Below are 23,013 nucleotides of genomic sequence, written 5' to 3'. Positions count from 1 at the left end.
AAAAGGAATCGAGAGGCTTGTTTGCTACCTATTGTCTAAAATCACTCCCTATCTGCCACTTAGTATACTATATATATATATATACCTCTCACTTCTTAATGTTTTAGAGTGTGAAATACAGTATATGCACTATGAGCGCCTTAGAAAAATAGTATCCATAGAGTGAACACTGTGAATTTCCCTGTGTGGGATAATAAAGTTTATTTGAATCATAACTAAAGAATGTTACTCGTGGATAGGTTTCCTAGACCCACCAAGCCATCCTCTTTCCCTTCAGCTGAGAAAAACTCTGAGCCTCCAAAACACTCCACAACGCTCCCAGCTGGGAAAAGAAACGCTTTGGTGGACACGACCCCTTACTGTGCACACACACACACACACACACACACACACACACACACACACACACACACACACACACACACACACACACACACACACACACACACACACACACACACACACACACACACACACATAGAGGCCCACCCATGCAAAAACAACACACATCAGAGTGCACTCCCTGTCACTCTTTCTCTTTATCTGCTTCTACCTTTGGCTCTTTATCTCTGGCTCTTTTCTGTTTATCTGTGTCTCTCTCTCACACACACACACACACACACACACACACACACACACACACACTCTGTTTCCACACAGTGGGTGGGGGGTGGCTCAGGCTGTCACTGATTTTGAGCACGTTGCTCTTCCAGCTGCTGCGACGCTTTCAAAGATCCGGCGGCGTTTCGTTTCTTCTTCTTCTTCTTCTTCTCCTCCTGATTATTCGGTTGCTTTTTCTGACTCGTGGGCTGAAGTCTGTGTGGGGACATTTTAATTGAGGCTGATTAAAGGACGCATTTTAATTGGAGACCGGGAGCCGAGAGAGGACGGACATAATTATGATCCCATTTATTTTTGTCTGGATGTGATTATTTATCACCGTTTTAGTGATTTGTTGAAACAAGATTATCTCACTTCACTTTTATATCAATATAGTTTTACTACAGCCGTTCTGCACATAATAAAAATGTGTTTTTGTTTTTAATTAAAAAATCTGAAATTCTGATATATAATTATATCCAGCTAATTATACAATGTGAACAGATACTGTAGCTCTGCTGCTTAACTCTGAGGAGTCATTGACTGTATAATGAGACACAACATGGTAAAGGTGACACGAACCGTATTATCATTATTTAAAAACACGGCATTTTGTACAAGGACACATTGGTCATTAAACACATAACTAGTGGAGTGACCTTCTAGTTACTGCACATTATTATTGCTTTTTCTCACTATACCCAGATTTTATAGGCGAAACAATCAACTTATTAATTGAAAAAAAAAAAAAAAGATTGGCAGATTACTTCATAATGAAAATGCAATTAAACTGTAGGTTCTATATTTTTAGGTGGTTACCTTAAAATGTAAAGTGTTACTCTCACTGTGGAAAAATCACTAAAGATACAAAAAAAAAAAGTCAGTACCAAACTCAAAGTAATGGAGGAGCTACTCGCCCTGAAACAGCTCCAGCAGAATCTTACACCAAAGTACACAAAATATTGTATTTTCTCACTATGAATCTTAAAAGAGTAGTGATATTTTGTAAAATAAGCTGACTTGACGAGAATTGAACAATATGATCAATACCAATCTCTTATTTGTCCATTAAATATGAAGGGACAGCCTGGAGGTTGTTAGCCTAGCTTAGCATAAAGACTGGAAACGGGGGGAAACAGCTAGCCTTGTTCTGTTTAAGGTTAAAAAAAACTGCCTACCAACACTTCAAAAACTCCCTAATGTATTATCTTGCTTGTTTAACTTATACAAAAACATTAAAGCAAATTCATTCATTTTATTCTAACTGCAAAAAGTTAATTATGACAAATTAGTAAAAAGTGCACACTGTGTAAAGCGGTCTCGATCTCAATTAGTCAGCTGGATGCAAAAATGTTCTACTTTGAAATGGATTTGTCCTTTTTTTTGGTAATTACATTATTTAAACAATCTGTTGTTGACCATGTGGTCAGGGGTTATGGTCCTATATTCCAGGCTGATCTGATCCTGACCTATGGTGTCCCTTTATCCTTTTTAAAGAGTTGAATTAAACGCCACATTATTTCTAAATCAATCTCTACTTGTCCCTCTCTTAGACACTGCAAAAGACGACTGCGACGTCGTCTCCACGTCGTCTCTGACAGCGGACTGCGAGGAGGAAGATGAAGATGAAGACGAAGACGAAGACATACTTCAGGCCGTGGCCAAGCACTTTGGCAAAGACCTCGGCGAGCTCACGCTGGAGGCCCTGATCAAACTGGAACAGAAGACACCGGAGGACGAGGACGAGGAGGAGGACGAGGATCTGGAGGGGGACGTCCCAAAGAGAAAAGCCCCGTCGCTGCAGTCCATCCTGGGCACGATGCCCACGGCGTCCAGTCTGGCCCTCCCTCACTCCATCGACAAGGGAGACGGAGACGGTGAGTGCAGACTGTTTTTTTATAGTAAATCTAGTTTAATCTTCATAGACGTCTTATTTTTAGGCAGAAAATCTAATTTGGTATCACTTTACCAGAGATTAGATTAACTGGATGAAAGGTTTTCTTGGTTTTCTCGCATTTCTGGGGCATTATATTCCTATTTGTTGGCAAAAAGCAGCTCTCAAGCTTCTCTCCATGCATTGTTTTTAAATTGGCCCTATTATGCTTTTCCACTTTTTCCCTCTCCTTTAGTGTGTTATATATATTTTTGTACATGTAAAAGGTCCGCAGAGTGTAAAACCTGAAGTCCACGCCTAAAAGGAGTTACCCTCCCCCTCAGAAGCTCCTGAGCTCCTGAAACGGCTCCATTGAATTCTCTCCTTCACTTCTGTAACACTATGAGGTCACAATGTAACTTTATGAGGTCATAATGTAACTTTATGAGGTCACAATGTAACTTTATGAGGTCACAATGTAACTTTATGAGGTCATAATGTAACTTTATGAGGTTACAATGTAACTTTATCAGGTCACAATGTAACTTTATGAGGTCACAAGTGATAGTTTGGCCCTCAAACAACAAAACAGAGGGACGGAGCTGAAGCCCCGGTAGAAGAGTTTTTGAAATGTGAAACGCTTGACCAATCACGACAGAGAGGCTAGCTGACCAATCAGAGCAGACTTTGCTTTCTGGAGGGAGGAGCAAGAGCTACAACGGAGCGTTTCAGAGAGAGCGTGAGAAGAGGTGCTGCAGGACAGCCAGGATGAGAAAAACAAGGCGGGAAAAAAATCGAATATTGAATCACTTTACAAGAGATTTGATTAACTAGATGAAAGGTTTTCTTGTTTTTTTTCACATTTATGCGGCATAATACTCCACACACAGCGGTTAGATAAACCTGGAGCTTTTAAAACAACATCTCAGGCTTTATTACATTACATTACATTACATTACAGTCATTTAGCAGACGCTTTTATCCAAAGCGACTAACAGGAAGTGTATTCAACATAGGTATTCAAGAGAACTACTAGTCACCAGAAGTCATAAGTGCATCTCCTTTCTTAAACAAGCATCTAAAAGCATAAACCAGAGCAAAAGTACAGTGCAGAAACAAACTAATATGAATACAATAAGTGCTACAAACTAATACGAATACAATAAGTGCAGCGAACTGATACGAATACAATAAGTGCTAATATTGTTTGATTTAGCAGATATCTTTTTCTCTAGAAGCAGCATCACCCTGGAGGACGATCTGATTATGAATGCTGTGGTGATGCCGTTCATCCTTGACTGTGTCTGGTACCTTACTGTATCCCCATAATAACCCATAATCAAGTTAAAGAATGCTCTCCCAGGTTTAATTGTCGTAATTAACTCTGCTCCGGGATGAAATTGGCTGAGCTGCGTGTGAAATTTGTCATCCCTTATTACGTTTCACCCTTTTTAGTGCGCCGCCAGACGGGTAGTGAATGTGTGGGAGACTCTTTAACCCTCGAGGTGGTTGATGTCTGGATTTGCCAAAATACTACAAGTTGTTATTGGTTTTTTTATGTCTCTGGACGGGTTGTCTGGGTGGTTTTCTTTTGTGCAGAAGCTGAATTGTGGCACTTAAACTCGGGTGAAGAAAATTACTGCTCCAAGACAGGAAAAATAATGTGCATTTATGGAGTTTGATGGTCATGTACAAGTCCAACAAAACAACTTTATTACAACTAACCCTTATTTTTAAAGGGTTAGTTCATATTCACACAAACAAATTGAGGCGGCGACGGACGAGCGATTCCTTGTTCTGTTAACTAAAACTACTGTTTTTGTCAATGGAGTCTGGTAGCTTTTAAAGAGAGCAGACTCATACAGTTCCTCCTTTAAAGGGCTGTCTGATGGCAACATAAAGCAGTATAAATATTCCTAATATTGCGTACACACAAATGGATTTTATTTTAGGTGTATGAAATAAATAAGGTGCGTTGGTTTGTGGAGTCTGATGGACTTCAGCGCTGAGTGAAACAAGCCACAGAAAGAAGTGAAAATAATGTAAAAAAAACCAACTCAATCTGTTTTTATTTATTTAAAGGGTTAGTTCAGGTTCATTAAAGTCACAAAATAACACAAACAAACTAACTTATCAAGGCAGCGGTAGATCAGAGACTCCATGTTTTGTGAGGTTAAATTACTGTTTTTGTCAATGGAGTCTGGTGCATACACTTGAACTGATCTTTTTAGGGGTCTCAGATAAATGACGTTGGGTCTGATGGTCAGTCGGAAGAGTTGAGGAGAAATGTCAGAGCGTACAGGTCCAAGTGTAAAAAAGAAAAACAACTCATTTTTTAATAAATTTTCCAAAAGAAATATGTAGTCACTTTTCTATAATGTTGAAATATTTACATTCTTTTGTTATATGGTGGCCCGTTCTTCTTTTAGTTTTTTTCCAGTGGCAGAAGATGGATACGGCTCTGATACACACACAAAATACTTGTTAGTAGATATTTTGGTTTATATATTCTCCTGGGAGTTGTTGAGAGTAAAATAAACATCTAAAATATTGACACATTTGTGCTTTAAGTGTTAATGTGTGAGTTAACGAGAACCTAAATGTTCCAAACACAAGAACAGACTGAACTTTTCTGCTGCATAAAAAAACAAAAAAACGGTAGGATCACACCCTCTGTCAATGTGACTTATTAACGGTTACAGAAATAAAACAACTACAGGGATCCATCATGCGTTGCCTATAATTACCTAATTACGCGAGTAGGATGTCGTCGCCCCCCCCCCCCCTCACCCCCTACATCTGGGTGTGCAGAGGCGTTGATGGATGTGAGGTAATGGTGCCACGCAGCTACATCTGTCCTGATGAGGAAACCTGTGTTTTATGGCTCTTAGTCAGGGGAACGAGGGGAGGATGGGGGAGTCAGGAGGGAGCAGTAGTGGGAGGTGAAGTGTGTTTTTGATGGATGTGTGTTGTGAGGGCGGAGGCGGTGAAGTGGTCTAATGTTTGGAGACAATTATGTAACTTAAAGGTCACCGGTTTGAAGCCTCTTTGTGTCCGTAAATATTGATCTGGGTCTCATTTCAGATCTGATGCGTAACCTATTATATACATCCACTCCTCGATTAATGCAGACCGTTAACTGTACAGTTTACATTTTTTATTATCAGTACTGTTGTGTATATTTTGAAATGACACCTTATTTGCACTCTTCCTCCTTTTGTATTGCAACTGATTCACTGCAAATTCCCTCTAGATAAATACAGTTTTTATCTTAACTTTTTTTTTCTCCATTATGATTACCCAAAGAAGTTTAGTTTTTTAACAGATGTTGTCAAAGATTAGAAATAATAACACGTGAAAACAGAAGAGGGAGAGGAGGACTTTGATAACAAAAACATGTTTTTTTTTTTTTCTTCTTAATTTTAACCTGATTTCACATCAAAGTCCCTTTTTTCACAGAGAGCGTCAGTGCTCGTGATACAATGTTGACTTTGAAATGAACCAAAATACGGATTTGTTCATCTATATTTGTTTCTAAGAAACAATGATTTTGGGAAACTCATCCTAAAGTGGAAACTTTGGTTGTTTTGAGGTTCTTCATAGTCAGTGCATCACTACAGTAGATGGAGTTTGTAGAAACAGAGAGGAGTACGAGCACTGGAGCAAAGCGATGTTCTGCTGTGGACGTTTTTAAAACGCCTAAAAGAATCAGTATCCGTTTAAGTGAACGCTGTATTTAGAATATTCTCACCGTTTTACCTTTTCTAACGGGAAACAAAATATGTTATCTATGTCACCAGACTCCATTGACAAAAACAGTAATTTAACCTTGTGGAACGCTTCAGCTGCTGGTCTATCGCTGCCTTGATTGGTTAGTTTGTTTGTATTAACATGTGACTTTTGTGTTTAACAGGCTAACTTTAGATTTACCAAAGACACAAAAAACACAGAAACAAACCGATTGAGGCGGCGTTAGACCAGCAACTCCCTTCTTCTGTTGGGTAAAATGACTGTTTTTGTCAATGGAGTCTTGTGGAAGAGAGCACAGATAACTGCCCTCAGTCTGACAGCAAGATCTTCTCTAGGTAATACACTGAATATGTAGAAGAACCCTCATTCGATCCCACTTAAAATAACATCCAAACTATCCCTTTTAAGCTGGTACGTTAAATAGATTTTATGACGTTAGATTCCCATTAATTTTACGATTAAAAATAAAGACTCTAATCCATTCACGTTCCTTACGACACTTTCCTGTTCCACATTGAAGGTTAAAAACCTGCCTCCCTAAAAAAACAGCCGTACTCAAACCACAGAAGGCCAAACCCCCCCATTAACCTGATGAAAATGCCCCCCAATAATGCCTCTGACCTCATTTCATCGGGGGGGTAAATGCAACATGGAGGAGGAGGTTAAGAGAGAGAGGATCCACAATGACCAATGAATCACCGCTCCCTGAATCATAAGCTCTTATGTTGATTGTAAATGTGTCTCCTTTTTAAAAAAACATAAAAAAAAAAAGTAGAGTGATGTCAGTTTGAGTCATCCTCTTCCAGTCATCATATCACGAGGGTCATCGTATGCGGCCCTGAATGACAGGATGGGCATTAAAGGATGAAGCACCGCTGTGATTAAAGGGTTTAATTGTCGGCCGGTGGGACTCGAGGCTGATCTCACCGGGGAGCTGCGTGATTAGAGGGTCTTCATCCGGCCTCTGCAGTGAGCGCTGGTTCTGTTTTGGTTCATATAACCATCCAACCCAAAAAAAGAAGGTTCCCGATTGGTCAAATGCAAAAACGGAGAGACACTTTTTCTGTTCTGCTTTTCCCCCTAATGGCAAATGTTCATAAAGACATTTATTATTATAATAATAATAATAATAATAATAATAATTAATAATAACAGCACCTGGAGCTGCACTGACTACAGGAAGCTGGCTTTTTGAAAATTCAAATTCAAAATGCAAAAACACTCCTGTCAGACCCTGCTGCAAAAATGACTCCCTACTGCACTACCACTTTTGTCCACAGGGACCGCCAAAATCAACACGAAATTAAAGTATATTTTAGTAACTTTATACATAATTTTTTTTTATTCAGCGTCAATTTTTTTAAGTTATGGTGCTGCAAAAGGCAAAAAACATATGTCCTTTAAAGAACCTCATGGGTCACTTTTTTATTCCTGAGACTTTTCTTTTCTCCGAAATGGACCATTTTTATTAAGTTTTGTGTGGTTTCCCATGTTTGGTTTATCTGTGTAATTTCATTCACATATTTAGAAATGACCATATGCAAATGAGTGTGATTCAGTTAGTTTATGTGTCTCCGTGTCCACAGTTAGTGTTCTCCTGCCGCTGTGTTTTCGTTTGGAGAATGTTCTGTGGATTCATGCTGGTCCCGGTTCGGGTTCAGTTGTTTCGGCTAATTGCGGTGGGTTTGGGAAGGGCAAGAGAAGGGGAGGAGGGGGGGGGGGGCTCAATCTTTGAAGTATTAAGTGGACAGGGTACCTTGTCATTAGGGCCGAGCCTTTCATCCGTGTGTGTGTCGTGTGTGTGTGTGTGTGTGTGTGTGTGTGTGTGTGTGTGTGTGTGTGTGTGTGTGTGTGTGTGTGTGTGTGTGTGTGTGTGTGTGTGTGTGTGTGTGTGTGTGTGTGTGTGTGTGTGTGTGTGTGTGTGTGTGTGTGTGTGTGTGTGTGTGTGTGTGTGTGTGTGTGTGTGTGTGTGTGTGTGTGTGTGTGTGTGTGTGTGTGTGTGTGTGTGTGTGTGTACATTGTTAGTTGAGGGCAGGGCACTGGAGGAAGAGATGGAGGCTGTAATTTAGGATTCTATCAGGAAACAAAGTCAAATAAAAACTGATTAGAGTACAGTAACTGTAGTTAATATGGAAGATGGAAACACGAGAGCATTTTGGTTATAATTGTGTTTTTAATAGCACAATTTTAGTTATTTTCATACATGAGTTTTATTCTTTTTTAAATGCTTTGGAAACAGGAGGTCTTAAAAATCTATATTTTAGTAAATATTTTGCAGGAAAATCAAATCGTTAACAGTCAAATCGTCAACATTCCTAACATGATAGTACATTTAGAACTTGACTTCTTTCTTTACAGGGCTTGTATAAAGGACATAAAATAGACCATGAATATGAGTTTACAGTTTATTATGATTCCTCCACAGTATTGAGGAGTTCGGTTGATGGCATTTGCGAGTTACACTCGTTTTTAATCAACTTGTGCCATCGGAGGAGAAAGTGAGAGCAGTCAACCTGATTCCAGCTCCTCCTGGATGACTTTTCTCACATTCGGCCGTTAGCCTCGGTCTTCGGGGGAGCTCGGGCCCCGGCACGCCATTAGAGGCGGCATTGATTGAAGCACACAGTTTTCCAGCGGAGCACTTAGTTCAATCAATGGCGTGTGCCCTGACCTTAACTACCTCAGTGAGCACAGCTCCCCGGCTCTTGTCAAACCACTCTGCAGGTTTTATTGCGCCGAAAAACGTCTGGTGGGAAAAAAGGCGTCCGATTGAAGTGTTGTGAGTGTCTAGATTTCAGCCGGTGGGGTCCTGTGAAGAATCAATTTCATTTTTTAAGATCTAACTTGATTTCTACCTTAGTTTTGTAGCTATTTCACAGGTGTTTCGCTGTGTTTAAAGTGGCCCTATTATGCTTTTCCACTTTTTCCCTCTCCTTTAATGTGTTATATATATATATATTCTTGTACATGTAAAAGGTCCGTAGAGTGTAAAACCTGAAGTCCACGCCTAAAAGGAGTTACCCTCCCCCTCAGAAGCTCCTGAGCTCCTGAAACGGCTCGTTTGAATTCTCTCCTTCACTTCCGTAACTTTATGAGGTCACAATGTAACTTTATGAGGTCACAATGTTACAGAAGTGTCGTAAAGCTCCTTCAGGCTAGTTTGGCCCTCAAACAACAAAAGAGAGAGACGGAGGAAGAGTTTTTTGAAATGTGAAACGTTGACCAATCACAACAGAGCGGGCTAGCTGACCAATCAGAGCAGACTTTGCTTTCTGGAGGGAGGAGCTACAACGGAGCGTTTCAGAGAGAGGGTGAGAACAGGTGCTGCAGACAGAATGATGAGGAAAAACAAGGAAGATTATGAGCATTAACGCATGTAAACATGTTGTAACTGTAACTGGAGATTAAAATATGCACCTGGAAAATAGCATAATATGGCCTGTTTTAAGAAAGCCCGCATCGCTCCACAGACGAGGAAGGTGTTGTCCTGGAACATTTCTCCACCATCCGTCCTCCTCGCTAACGGCAATTACCGCAGTGCATCATGGCTCTCAGCGATCCGGGGGCGTGGCAGGAGCTCTGTGACGGATCTGCGTTCTGACAGCAGCTCTGCTGAGTCAATTATAGCCTTTTTTTAAATGAGCAGCATCTGTCTCATCTCTCTCTCTATCGCTCTCTCTCTCTCAGGGATGAAAGGAGAATTCAAAGTCTCATCCTGTGCTTCAGCGGCAGCACACTTTACCTCCTCAGCAGTCAGATGTGTAGAGAGAAAAGAGATACAAGCTCCCTTTTGTGTTGTCTTTTTGGTTATGCTAATGCAGCGAAAGGGAGTCCTTAAAACCAGGAGGTCACTGGTTTGCTCCCAGCAGCCACCAGCATCTCCAGCTCTGTGTTGAATGAACACTGTTTAGAAATAAGTTCTTGATGCGAGTGCAACAATCTGCTGTTGCGATTCATTTCAAGGACTTTACTCAAACAAAGGCTCTTGCACCAGAGAACATTTTTATTATCTCACTACATTTTATGTGTTTTTTCTTGTTCTATTTGAAAATAACTACTGAAGGCTTGGCAGCTGAGCGTTTGACCAAATGTCTTGTGAAGGACAGCTGTGTGAGTGTGTGACTGTGAAGAGAGGAAGCAGGGCATTGTTGATAAAGAGCTGAGTTACACACATCTATCTGTTTAAGGGACTTTAAATAATCTATATATCGTCACACAGTAGTTATGCTGCTTTGCCATTTGTCTTTTTGATGATCTTCCTTTAGTCCTGACGTCTAGTTACCATGAAATATTCTGGCAAATAACGCTCCCAAAAAAACAGTCACTTTTTCACCTCCATTTTGGGACGGAGTGAACAAATCAAAGTACAGCATGTTAATCGGTGAGCTTTAGAAGTGCTGTTTTGTGGATTTGAGAGAGACAGGCTAGCTGTTTCCCCCCGTTTCCAGTCTTTATGCTAAGCTAAGCTTACTGGCTGCTGCCTGTAGCTTCATATTTACCGTACAAACGTCACAGTGGTATGAATCTTTTCATTCAACTCTCAGCAAGAAAACAAATGAGCTTATTGTTCCTTTAACATTGAGTTAGCCATGAAGTTGTGATTTGGCCTGTCACAATAACTACTTTTGTTGGATGATTATTGCCCCAGAAATAATTGTGATAAACAATAGTATTATTGTGATTTAAGACATTCTATGCCGATGATAAAATGACTTCTGCCCGGCCGCATAAGAACCTCATACAACCCAAACTTTTGAACATTTGGCACAAGGCTAAAGAGAGTGAATCATTCCTTCAAAGGACTGTTGTTAACAAAAAGTAACAACATATTCTATTTATAACATGTTGGATATAAGTAACAACAACAACACTCTTCTCTCATTCGATTTCAACCCAAAATGTTGAGTTGTTGTTCTTCAAAACTTTAATGTAAAATATACATTTTTAACAATAAATCAAGGTCAGCAAATATTGTCCAGGTTATGTCTTTATATTGTACGATAAGTATTGACAGGTGTAGTTGTGATGTTTATGGGTTTGTGTTATTCATCATGTCCGTGGTGGTTCTCACAAGTGTGTGGAGGTGGGTGAGGGGAGTTGAACAACATGAATCTCGGCACCTGTCAGATAAATATTTCATTCTGTGGTATTGTTCAATCAACAACAGACCTGTGGCCATCTTCTCTTAAAGCAAACCAAGTGCATCGTTAATTAATAATGACTCATTACTAATCCATGAAGACGATTCACTCACAGACTTATTCATTTCCTGTCTCTGCTGCCGGGACAGCTGGGCCGGCCTAGAGAGTGTGAGAGAGGAGGAGGAGGAGAGTGTTTACAAGGCCCGGGGCGCTACAGTAGAGCTGGATGTGATGGACATATGGCCTGATGGACACGACCTCTCAGAGGAGGAGGGCGACAGGCGGGAGGTGACAGCGCCACGAGAGACGGGCGTCACCGATACACACAGCCGAACCACACCGGAGGAAAACTAGAACAAAAAGTCTGATGTTTATTTCAGGCTCTCTGCGGACGGCCAATCATACGCTCTCAGTGAGTCGGTACAAGCTAAACTGCCTCAGCAGCAGTGTGGAGGGGAATCTGGAATCAGGCTGTGTGTGTGTTCGAGTGAGTGAGTGAGTGAGTGTGTGTGTGTGTGTGTGTGTGTGTGTGTGTGTGTGTTAGTGTGTAGTCGGCCTCTCTGGTGAGATGGCTGCAGCGGCCCGTCACAGCAGCAGGCTGTGATCGGAGATGATGTGCGTCTTCTGGCCCCGAGGAGTGAAATAAATAAAAAATTAAAAAAACGGAAGCTGTCTCGTCTGCCGCCGCCAGCCTGACGGGAGATGACAGCTACCGTTTAGCAGGCAGGCAAAGGCGGGAAACCGCTTGCCGCTGGCTGTTGCTTCACAGCAGATTTCACTGTCTCTCAACCTACCCCCCACCTCTCTCTCTGCTCCATCCTTACGCAGCAGGACGAGGGATCTTAGCAGGGGTCCCTCACAGGACAGGGACTCCAAATGTGCAGAAAAAGACGTCTGGTGGTCTGAATATTTAATGATCTGAAGAATAATCCTCTGCTATGGACTGAAATTGTGTAGAATATAGTTTTGAGTTACAGAAACGGATCAGACAACCAGCGCTGTAGTTTATGGGATGAGTCTAAAATGATACGTCTTCATGTCCGACTGATGTTCCTCTCTTTTGGACGAGGTTTATTTGGACTTAATTTTGACACCACAGACTTTTTTTTTTGTGTGTGTGTGTGATATCCCCTACCAGCACTTCACTACTGGTTTCTTTCAACCATGAACACAAGATGTTCACGTAACCACACGTTGGCTTACGTTGTTACGTAAATGCAACCTGGACAGCTGCGGCGGGTCGGCTTGGACTGCTTGCGTGTTTTTATATCACAAGTTTCTGATGCTGTAAAAGATTTTTGGTAGTGAAGATGAAACATGAAGCAAGTTGAAGAGAGACTCTGTTATCTTGTTCCTTCTGCTCGCCACATTCTTTGCTCTCTCTTGCAGCAAATAAAAGAACGTAAACTGAGCGTGATAAAAGTTACTATGATGTAATTTAGTTCTACGAGTGCGTCGTAGCCCTTCGTCGGTCCGCGTTAAATTACAGATAGAAGCATTAAAACTTAGTTACTGCGGGGGGGGTTGGAATTGAAGTTGCACCTTTTTAACACGCTGAAGGAATAAAACAATCAGTTTCTCTAATCCAGAGAATATGAAAACAAGAATGTGGAGAGAGAGGAGTCAGGGTGACCAGATGAGAATTATCAGTGGCCAGTTGCACAAAACATCAAAAGTTTTCTCCTTAAATATGACACTTAAGGCTTCATCTCTCCTTAGCTGAGGGACTTATTTAAGGGGGATTACTTTAAAAGGATAATATTAAGGCATTCACTGCCTTGAAAGACATTTTCCAACAGTAAAATGAATCACTTTCCATTGAGACCATTTGTTTGCTTGAGATACCTGTTATTGTCTCACCATCCTGGCCTATAGATAGTTTAAACCTGGCAGAGGAAGTGTAACAATGTCTTATCGTTAATCCGATCAATTGTGACCCTTTAACTACAAGCTTCCCTGAGCTTCAGTGATCCTGCTGCCTCATCCAAAGAGGACTGAGAAAGCTCGTCAAAACAACATTAACTTTGAAGCTCCACTCTTCTTCCAGCTCTGAGCGAGTCCACACTGACACACAAATGCAATTTGAATTGACCCGAGCAGGCGGAAGTCTGACGCTTTCAAAACATAAATCTTATTTATTTCATCTCTGGATGCGGACATCCAGCGCTCAGTTCTTCTCAGACACTTCTAGTTCTCTTGTGAGGATCATTCCGGCAGCGTACTACATCATACATCATACTAAAGATAATTATCCTCTTGGTTCAGTTTTTTTTTTTTTTAACTAAAACTTGTCAGTGACTCATGGTGACATTAAACAGCTGTGGCCGGTTGCACAACTATCCATAAGATAAGATTTTCATTAAAATCTGAGATAAGGTTTCCTTGAAATAGAATTTGACCCCTTAAGTCTTCTCGTTGAGGTTTCCTAAAAATGCTCACATTCGTTTTTAAGGTTTTCTCCTTAACAAACTCTCCACCAGGTCCAACAGCTGTTGTGGAATTACACATTTTATTCTTTTCGTCAGCATTTAAAGGATTTCTTTTCTTAGTTATTTCTAATTGTGTTCACATACTTGGCCAATATATATATTTTTATTCTGGAAAGTTGAGATTGAAAGTTCGCTTTTGACCTTGACTGTGTGATGCGACTGAAAGCTCCAGAACTTCTAATGGACCTTTTGGTGAGATTGTTTTCGCCATCTGAAACATGTAAAAGATTAATAAACATCAACAGTAGATGTTACCTTTTTGTTATCACTTAGAAAAGAGACGTTTTGCACCCACATGCCACCACCATACAGACAGAAATCCATTAGAGGAGACGTGCAGAGACTGATTCCTACACCCACAGCTGCTAATAATATACCAGAATGCATTGCAGCTTTGAGTCAGGGATGTGCCTCCTGCTTATCGTTGAAAAAAAACTTTCACGAACATCAGAAGCTGAAGCAGAAACACATGTAGAAACTTGTAGGAGTTATTGTTTGGTGGATGCCAAACACAGACTGCTGATTCATCGGCGTGGTAACGCCAACATTTGGTTAAACATTCTTGTGGCAGTCGTCTGACGTTTCAGATGTTTGATTCTCGTGCACAACAATGCGCACAATCAACAGTTCTCCGTTATGTGACGGCATTCTCCAAATTCCTCATCCACCAAAGAGTCATTCAGTTCCTCTCTTAATTTATTCTCCTCCTATGAAATGACATACTGTTCTGGTAAAAAAAAAAATAGGGCAAATATTGAAGCAGGACAAAATGACAGGATGTCTCTATGATCCGAGACATTTACTCAAAATACGGAAAACTTGACTCCCACTGTTGAAACGATCCGTCACTCTCAGAACAAACAATCGTCTGAGAGGACGCACTGTTGTGGCCACAGATGGCAAAAGAGAAGAAACTGAAAAACAACATGGCTGCTCATAACAATGGAAACAAAAGTGATGTAATGTCTGCTGGTTCTTCAGTCCAGTTTGTTTGCTGCTGTTCTGGACGACTTGTATTTAACTTGTATGTTTAATTTGGACTTAATCTTTACTTGTTTGGTGAAATGTTCCAAACAATCATTGCCCACGAACCAAAAGATGGTCATGGTTGTTCAACCATAGCCTGTATACAAGACGTGGATGTGGTCATCATGACGTCACTGATTGGTTTGTGGACTGATGTTATGAAGCCTCAAGTTCTGGGATTTGGGCCGTTGCCACCTTGGAAAATGGTTATACCAAGTTGGTGTTTTTGCAACCAATGAACAGAAATGACCATATTTGGAATGCAGAGGTTAAATGTAGAGATGTTGTATACGTCTCTGGTAGCGGCAGCCAACTGTCAATCACAGTAGCCATAAAGCAAACCCTGCTTTATGGTCTGTTTGACTCTAAATGGAGCATCATTTACTAAATGAACATCATGCTGTATTGAAGAAGACTTGAAACTAGAGATTGAGACCATAAACTCATGTTTACAATGTTTACTGAGGGAATAAATCAAGAGAGAAGTAGAGTCATTTTCTCATAGACTTCTATACAACCAGAGGAGTCGCCCCCTGATGGTATGATAGGTATGCCATTTTAATTTGTGCATGAAAAAGAATGAGTAAAAAAGTTCAGCAATGTTAAAAAGTAAAGTAAATATTCTATAAACTTTTTACACTATGCAAAGGTGGAAGAGTTGCTCATTGTTTAATGCCTCTTCTCCACCAGAAAGACAAAAAGTAAAGAATAAAAGGAGCAGTGTGTCCAGGTGACCCTGTGGTTGAGGACACACACACACACACACACACACGGTAACCACGACGACATTTGTTGCATGTGTGCATAATGGTAACAAATCAATTCATTAAAATATCACAAATGCCATCCCAGGTATTAAACAGCAATGAAATGTCATGATGGAGCCACTGGTGCTTGTTTAATAATCGAATATTCTCACGTCCTCTCGAGTACATTCACATAACAAGAGCCAATTAAAAAGTCAATTTGCAATTTAATTAACCAACTTTTTGAATTTTAATGTTAAACTTTGCTCGTTTTGGACAGAAAACAACTGTTTCCACAGTTCAAAGTGTGAGTACCTCTGCCCTGAGGGTTATGTTTACTGTGGGGTTTGTCTTTTAATTAGGATAACTCAGAATGTTAGGATTATTTTGCAGGCAAAAGTTGGTGGAAAGTACTTGGTGCAGATCTGGATCACGTACAGATTGGTAACGATATGCAAAATCTGGCATTTCTTAATATTTTTGCTGTTTTCTACTAAAATGCTGCGCTCGTTTTGTAACTTTGGAATTACTTGCAAACTTATTACTTTGTCTGTGGCGCCACAAGCCCATTGGCTCCTACCGAAGACGCAGATCTTTGTTTTAAAAGGCTCTGTTATTAAAGCTGCTAATTGTAGTTCTTATCAAACAGGAAATAGAGCATTTGTTTGGGACTATTTGTAGTGGCGGATTGATCAACATTTGGTGCTTTTTAGTCAAAATAAACTACAGTGTTCATGATGATGAAGGAGCATCTATGGCTCAGAGGGAGAAGATGCATCAGGCTTTGATAGGCTGGTTGGTAGAAACAATTACTGTTAGTTTGGTTTTTGACAATAGAGGTCAATGGGAGGTTATTTTGGAAAAAATAAATATTTACATTAATCATCGGCAAGAAACAAATAACTTTTTGATCCCTCCTGAATTGTGCCATGAATTACACATATGATGTTTGCCAATTTAAAGCCAAGAAAGTTACATTTGTTTATAAAACTTTTGACATATGAGACTGTGAAAATACGTAATTAGAAGGTCTTGCTTGTTCTTTCTCTACCTGGCTGAAAAAAAGAAGAGAGAGATGATCACTGAGCGGTTTCACGTGGAACTAAATGATGGTACAACAACTCTGTTGACCTGCAAATGACCTTTTTTAATTGACAAACGTGTAATTCATGGCACAATTCTAATGGGATAAATATATTTGTCTTTCGCCGTGGACTACTGTACATATTTTCCCCCAGATAAGGTCCAATGAGGGACACTTGAAGGGGCGGGACTTCTCCTCTCTATAAGATAAATACTACAAAATCAAAAAGTAAAAAAAACATGTATTTGTATTCCAAACACGCAGCAATATAAATGTGTGATCCGGTTTGCCTCCAGGAGTCTAAACGTCCACCAGCTCCTATATGCATGTAACACCCCGCTCACCATTCTGCTTCTAGAGGAGGAGGAGGAGGAGAGGAGGTGGAGGAGGAGCAGGTGGTGGAGTGGGCGTCCTCTCACTCTGGGCTTCTCCAAGGTCGGGGAGGTCGGGTTTTAATGGGCTCGCCCGGCCCGCCCGTGTCAGCGAGAATCTAGCACTCTATTTATTGCCTCGGCTGGCTGGTTATTTCTCCGGGGCAGAGCTGGCACCGAGCCTTATTACCTCATGCTACTGCAGGGAAGGACCTCTAAACCTGGAGCTGTGGTGCTGTTTTCTTTTTTTTTTATTTTTATTTTTTTTTGCATTTAAAGCACTTTACTGAAAATCTGATCCCTAGATGTCTCGGCATGAATGCAACAGTAGAACAGGAAGTGAAGTGTGAACGCTGCAGATAAAACATGGCTCCACTGTTAAGAGCCTTTTGTTTTCTTTAAGCTGTGGAATAAAGAAGTGATCTGGAGGTTTTTCTACATGCATATCAGTTAATTATTTATGATTGGACTCAGATTTGCATGTGTAATTGGCAAAACAATATGCTGTTTTATGCAACATATTAAATCATTGTTCTTTTCCCTCATTACCAATTATGTGACATCTTTCTGTCATTCTCAAAGTGTAGCTTTCACTAAAAATATTCCTGTAAAAATGAACGACCTCTTTACTATCCTTTAATAATCCATTGATTGTTTAAGATGAGACGCTGCAGGTCAATAGGTTAAAAAAAATATGATTTAATAGCTATAACCATAAAACTTCCCCTGTTGATCACTAACGTAAATGCAAATATTGTTTAAATTTCAAGTTTTCCTGAAATGTTATGATTAAATATGCAAATGAGGCATTATCTAATGGTAACTTTTGGTGAAGTTAGAGGAAATCTACAGACTAAAATAGACAAAGTATAGTAAAATAAAACATTAAATATGTATTTTGGATGTTTTTCTTTCCACTAGTTTGAAAAAAGACATGTTATGGAGGAAAAATAGCCCAAAACCTCAAAATGTATCCGTGTTTTTTTCTGGTTAAAATATGTTAGGATTTTTTTTCTTCATTCTATATTATTACAATCTGAATACTTGGTAAAACTGAAAAGCAGTGAAGTCAAGGGTGAAGTTTTGTTGTTCCATCGCTCAGACCTTTGCTAAAGACCGTTGCAGATCAGCAGAAGGTCTTGGCGGTTGGATATTGTTGTTATTTGCATTTCTGTTTGTGTACAAATGAAATAAACGAGATAAGTGCTTTTATTTTGTGCCGTTTCTCTGAGCTTTGGACGTAGCCAGGCGAGCCCTTTCCCTCTGCCTCCCTTTATGCTAAGCTAAGCTAAGCGCCACCCGAACTCAAAGCACAGATGAGAGTGCAATCAATCGTATCATCTTAACTATCCTATAGAAAGCAAATAAGTATGTGACCCGTAATGTTGAACTATACCTGACAGATCTCTGATAACTTAACTTTTTATTGCCCGATTTATCAAACAGTGGGTAATAATGAAAATAATCAGTTGCAGCTCTGTTTTCATCTCATTTTTTTCACATGTATCTGCTTTAAAACATTCTGTTCTCCTTTCTAAAGCCCATGTATTGAGGAGCCAGCATGTTTTGGAAAGCACTTGGCAATATTTCTCCGTTTGATCTCTTTGCAGAAGCTCATTTTGCCGAGGTCTGTTTCACTTTACCTTCTTTTAAACAGTCCACCTTCCCGTCTAAAAGCCCGAATCCTGACAAATTGAAACCTCTCCCTTCATGTCTACCTCCTCCCCCCCGTGGCAGAGCTCGCTTCAGGTCGGGGGGGTGAGGGGTGAGGGGTGAGGAGGGGGAGTTCGGCATGTAGGAGTGGATCGGGATTGTTGCTGACATCAAGCGCTGCGAGTCCGGATAATGTGGGCTCCTTTTTTTTTTTTTTTTTCTTCTTCTTTTTTTTGAAGTGTGGATGATGGGTGAACCTGCACACAGCCCCATTCATCCTCCACACACACACACACACACACACACACACACACACACACACACACACACACACACACACACACACACACACTCTTTGTTTTTTGGAAAGGTTCACTAAATCAGACTGAACGCCTCCCTTTTAATTCAGCCATTTTTATTCCTCCTTTTCTGTCCCCTCAGATCCCAAATGAACCCGGATTAGAAGGAGATCAGTGAGCCTCCCCTCTTTAATCTCTTTGTCTCAACTTTTCTCCTCCTCTTTTCTTGTTTTATATCTTCTTTCTCTCCATGTCTTACCCAACGTCCCTTTGTCTCTCCTCCTCTCTCTGCGGCTCTGCTCGTTCCTCCATGTCTTCCCCTCCTGCTGGGTTTTCTCCATCAGTCTCTTTCTTTCCCCTCTTAATCTTTTTCTCCTCGGCGTCTCTTTGTCTTTCTCTGACTACTTTTTTCCCTCATTCTTTCACCGCGAACTCTCTTTGGCCTTTTCTTCCGCAGCTTCTTCCATTTTTCTTCCTGTCTCTTAAAGGACACAGCCGGCCATATTTGTATTTTTCTTGTCGACGTGTCCCATGAAAAGAGCAGAATGAGTCATCTTGTTAGTCCGACGATGCGATTTGGACATCACATCACAAAAAGTCACCTTCACCACAAGAGTGGAACCTTAAGAAAAGTTAAGTCCCCCACAAAGTTCAAAACAAATTACCTCATGAGTTTATATACTAACAAGTATTGTGTGTATCCGAAGCATCTTTTCATTATCTAAACCAGTTTAACCTTTTTATTCATATCAAATAAGTACTTTAAGCTCCTCCACTTTTGATGTTGTAAGATGTGCAAGGTGGTTTAAACTACAGGTTGTGAAAAGTAGTCTACCACTACATGCTGCAGTGCTTTGGTCTACATTTGAGGTTTCATAACTTGTGATTATTATGCTATTAGGTACTTGCAAATGCTAAAAGTTACACCCAAGCTTAAGAATGTCTATTCATACTGGAGCCTTCCTTTGTGTGGGAGAGCAAAGAGGTTTGACCGCAGAGAAAATGTTGTTTTTGAAAGCAGATTGAAGCAGAAGATTTGAGTTTTTAATTTTGGAAATGATTACATCCGGCTTTTAATATAATTTGAGTTTTTGAGTAACGCATGTAGGCATCAGTGGTAGTGCTTGTGGTACTGTACGAGTGTGTGTTTGTGTTTTTTAATCATTAATATAAGGGGAAAAATTATAGATTATGAATTCATAAGGAAATGGAGAGAAAAGATCAACACACACAAAGCAGTTTTTCCATATTTGCCGCGGAAACACAACTTCTGATGGTCGCTTTCATTTATTTCTGATGGCTGAACCCTCAAATATTCAGTTAATGCAACTATTAAATCCCACATACACAACCCTCTTATTGTAAATACTCACTAGAGCGTCAAATGGGTATTAATCCGCCGCTGAAAATAGTTCCCAACAAATGCACCATTTATTCCCGTTTACGTGACTTCTAATTTAAAAACGACTGTGACTGTAGCTGTTTTAGGAGCCTTTATTCCAAATGAAACCATATATTTCAGTGAGTTTTGGGGAGAAAAGCCTCAGACAGGAAGTCAGAACGTCCTGAGAGACACATTCTTAGTTTTGGTCTTTTTTCCTGAGATATGTTGACACCAAGAAATATCAAGAACAACACCAGTCTTATCCTTTGATATCTCTGGATCTCTTACTTTCTATGTTTGGCTCAATCCCCCCCAAGCTCTCCCTCCCCCTCTCCCTCTTTTAAATCCCTTGTTCTCTCCCTCCCTCCCTCGCCGCCTTCAAAAGGGCCGTCTCCTTCACCTGTTGGCGTTCGTTCCTGCAGGGCACATTTTCTCTGTTTCTTTGTGTTTTTTTTCTTCTTCTTTGGTATCGGAGAGGCCTCTGCGGTGGAGCATCTCATTCTCCTGACCACATCAGACAGGCCAGCCGCCGACTAGGACGCAGCGATGTGTGGGAGACGGGTGGGGGAGGGTATTTCTGAAGCAGTAGGGGAAGGTTTAGAGAGGTAAATCCGGGGTCAGGTTACCTGTCTGTGTGGACCAGCAGAGAACAGGGCGATAGAGTTAACACCTCCAGGGCGCCATGGCGATGGATCAAACCGCTGCTTCTTCAACACCTTCTTCGTTTTTGTTTTTTTCCTCGATTCATCTCCTCAGGCCGGCAACGTTCGCCAAAAGATATTCAACTTGGCATCTTCTCAGACTGCTGCTGAGCTCGCCAGCGTTAGCAAACGTGAACTCGCCGCGAGGCCACATGGAGGAGCTTCCAATGTCGTGGCGAGGGAAGACCCCAATTGGGAAAGTACCAAACTTTGGCAATACTTTTGGTCACAAACCCGTCATTTAAGTCCTCATTCCAACACTCTGTGAAGGGTTTTAATATCCCTAGAATGTGACCAGTATTTTCTTAATCGATTGTTTTGTCTATAAAAGTGGGAAAAAAACACACGCTACGATTTTCCCGATTTAGGCCATCGTCCACGTTTTCCCGCCATCCCTTCATCTCTTTTATGAAATTCTTTATTGAAGGTCTACTCTCTTGGAGAACTGATCCTTCCCTCTCCTCACTTGGGGAAAGTACCAGTACAAAAAGTCACTGGGACGCCCAAACTTTGGCGATTCTTTTGGTCACAAACCCGTCATTTAAGTCCTCATTCCAACACGTCTATGAAGGATTTTAATATCATCATAATGTGACGAGTATCGATTGTTTTGTCTATAAAAGTGAAAAAATACCCGCTATGATTTCCCAATTCAGACCATCGTCCACCTTTGTCTCCTCAATCAGGCCATCTCTTTTATGAGATATTTTTAATGAGAGTCTACTCTCTTGGAGAACGGATACTTCCCTCTTCTCCTGCCTCAGCATGAGGTTAGAGATGCGTTCCTGATGGATTTACTGACAAGATGTTTGGGGAATCCTGTGTTGATATGCAGGCAGAGCTGGATCCTCTGAGTAACTGAGCTGCTGCCAAAAAAGACCTCGGGCTCCTTCGTCAGCCCGGACAGCAAAAGGAAACTAGTTTCTCCCTCTACGGTCTTCAGGGAGCTGCTTCCTGTTTTCCTTCAGGATTCAGAAGTTTTGGGAATGTGCTGCAAGTCATTGGCACTGACGAGATGATGTAATCCACTTCTGATTATTCAGAGCGATGCAAATTGATTTAGGCTGCAGATATTTAGTTTAACTGTTTAATAAAGAGACGTCTCATTTAGTGCAGCATTCACATGTCATAGATCTGTTTCTGTATCGTGTCACTGCAGCCAGTTCATTTTAATTTCTCAAAGTACTATTTCGATGCAGTACTATTCTGTAGTCCGTCTACAGAGCTTCAGATGGAATTCATTTTCTCTTCACCTTTTGTCAGGTTATTCATTGTGGAGAGGATTATTTATTTTTTTTATCTGCCAGGACATTGAATGAATAGAAAAGGACAAAGTTCAGCCATTCAATCGAAACTGTAATATCTAGACCACGAAAAGAAACTTTGAAGCTCAACTCATTACCAGGGGTGAAAGTAGGCCGATATATTCAGGTTCTCCGTATCTCTTAAGGATTTCGTGTCGCAGTACGTAGGGGAACTGTTTCTACAAGCTTTCGTATCGCCAGGCAGGAACCTCCGCTTCATGTCTTAAAGCTGCATTCTCTCTCCTGTCCACCAGGGGGCGACTCCTCTGGTTGTATAGAAGTCTATGAGAAAATGACTCTACTTCTCTCTTGATTTATTCCCTCAGTAAACATTGTAAACATGAGTTTATGGTCTCAATCTCTAGTTTCAAGTCTTCTTCAATACAGCATGATGTTCATTTAGTAAATGATGCTCCATTTAGAGTCAAACAGACCATAAAGCAGGGGATGCTTTAGGGCGGGGCTACACACTGATTGACAGGTCGACACCAGAGACGTATACGGCGTCTCTACGTCACTCCTCCTCAGTCCTAATATGGTCACTTCCTGTTCACTGGTTGCAAAAAAAACAAGATGGCGACGGCCAAAAACG

General features: G+C 40.8%; 1 protein-coding gene across 1 annotated transcript in view; it reads left to right on the top strand.

The window, feature by feature from the left end:
• The window catches only part of LOC129103136 (transcription factor IIIB 90 kDa subunit-like), a 107,613-nt gene that overhangs the window by 39,596 nt on the left and 45,004 nt on the right, over positions 1–23,013 (top strand). The window contains 1 exon segment of the mRNA XM_054613435.1: positions 2,154–2,477. Within this exon segment, the coding sequence (XP_054469410.1) occupies positions 2,154–2,477 (324 nt within the window).

The sequence above is a fragment of the Anoplopoma fimbria genome, chromosome 15 (assembly GCF_027596085.1).
Source record: "Anoplopoma fimbria isolate UVic2021 breed Golden Eagle Sablefish chromosome 15, Afim_UVic_2022, whole genome shotgun sequence".
NCBI classification, from domain to species: domain Eukaryota; kingdom Metazoa; phylum Chordata; class Actinopteri; order Perciformes; family Anoplopomatidae; genus Anoplopoma; species Anoplopoma fimbria.
The sequence above is the reverse complement of the archived record's forward strand: the minus strand, read 5'-3'. Positions and strand labels throughout refer to the sequence as shown.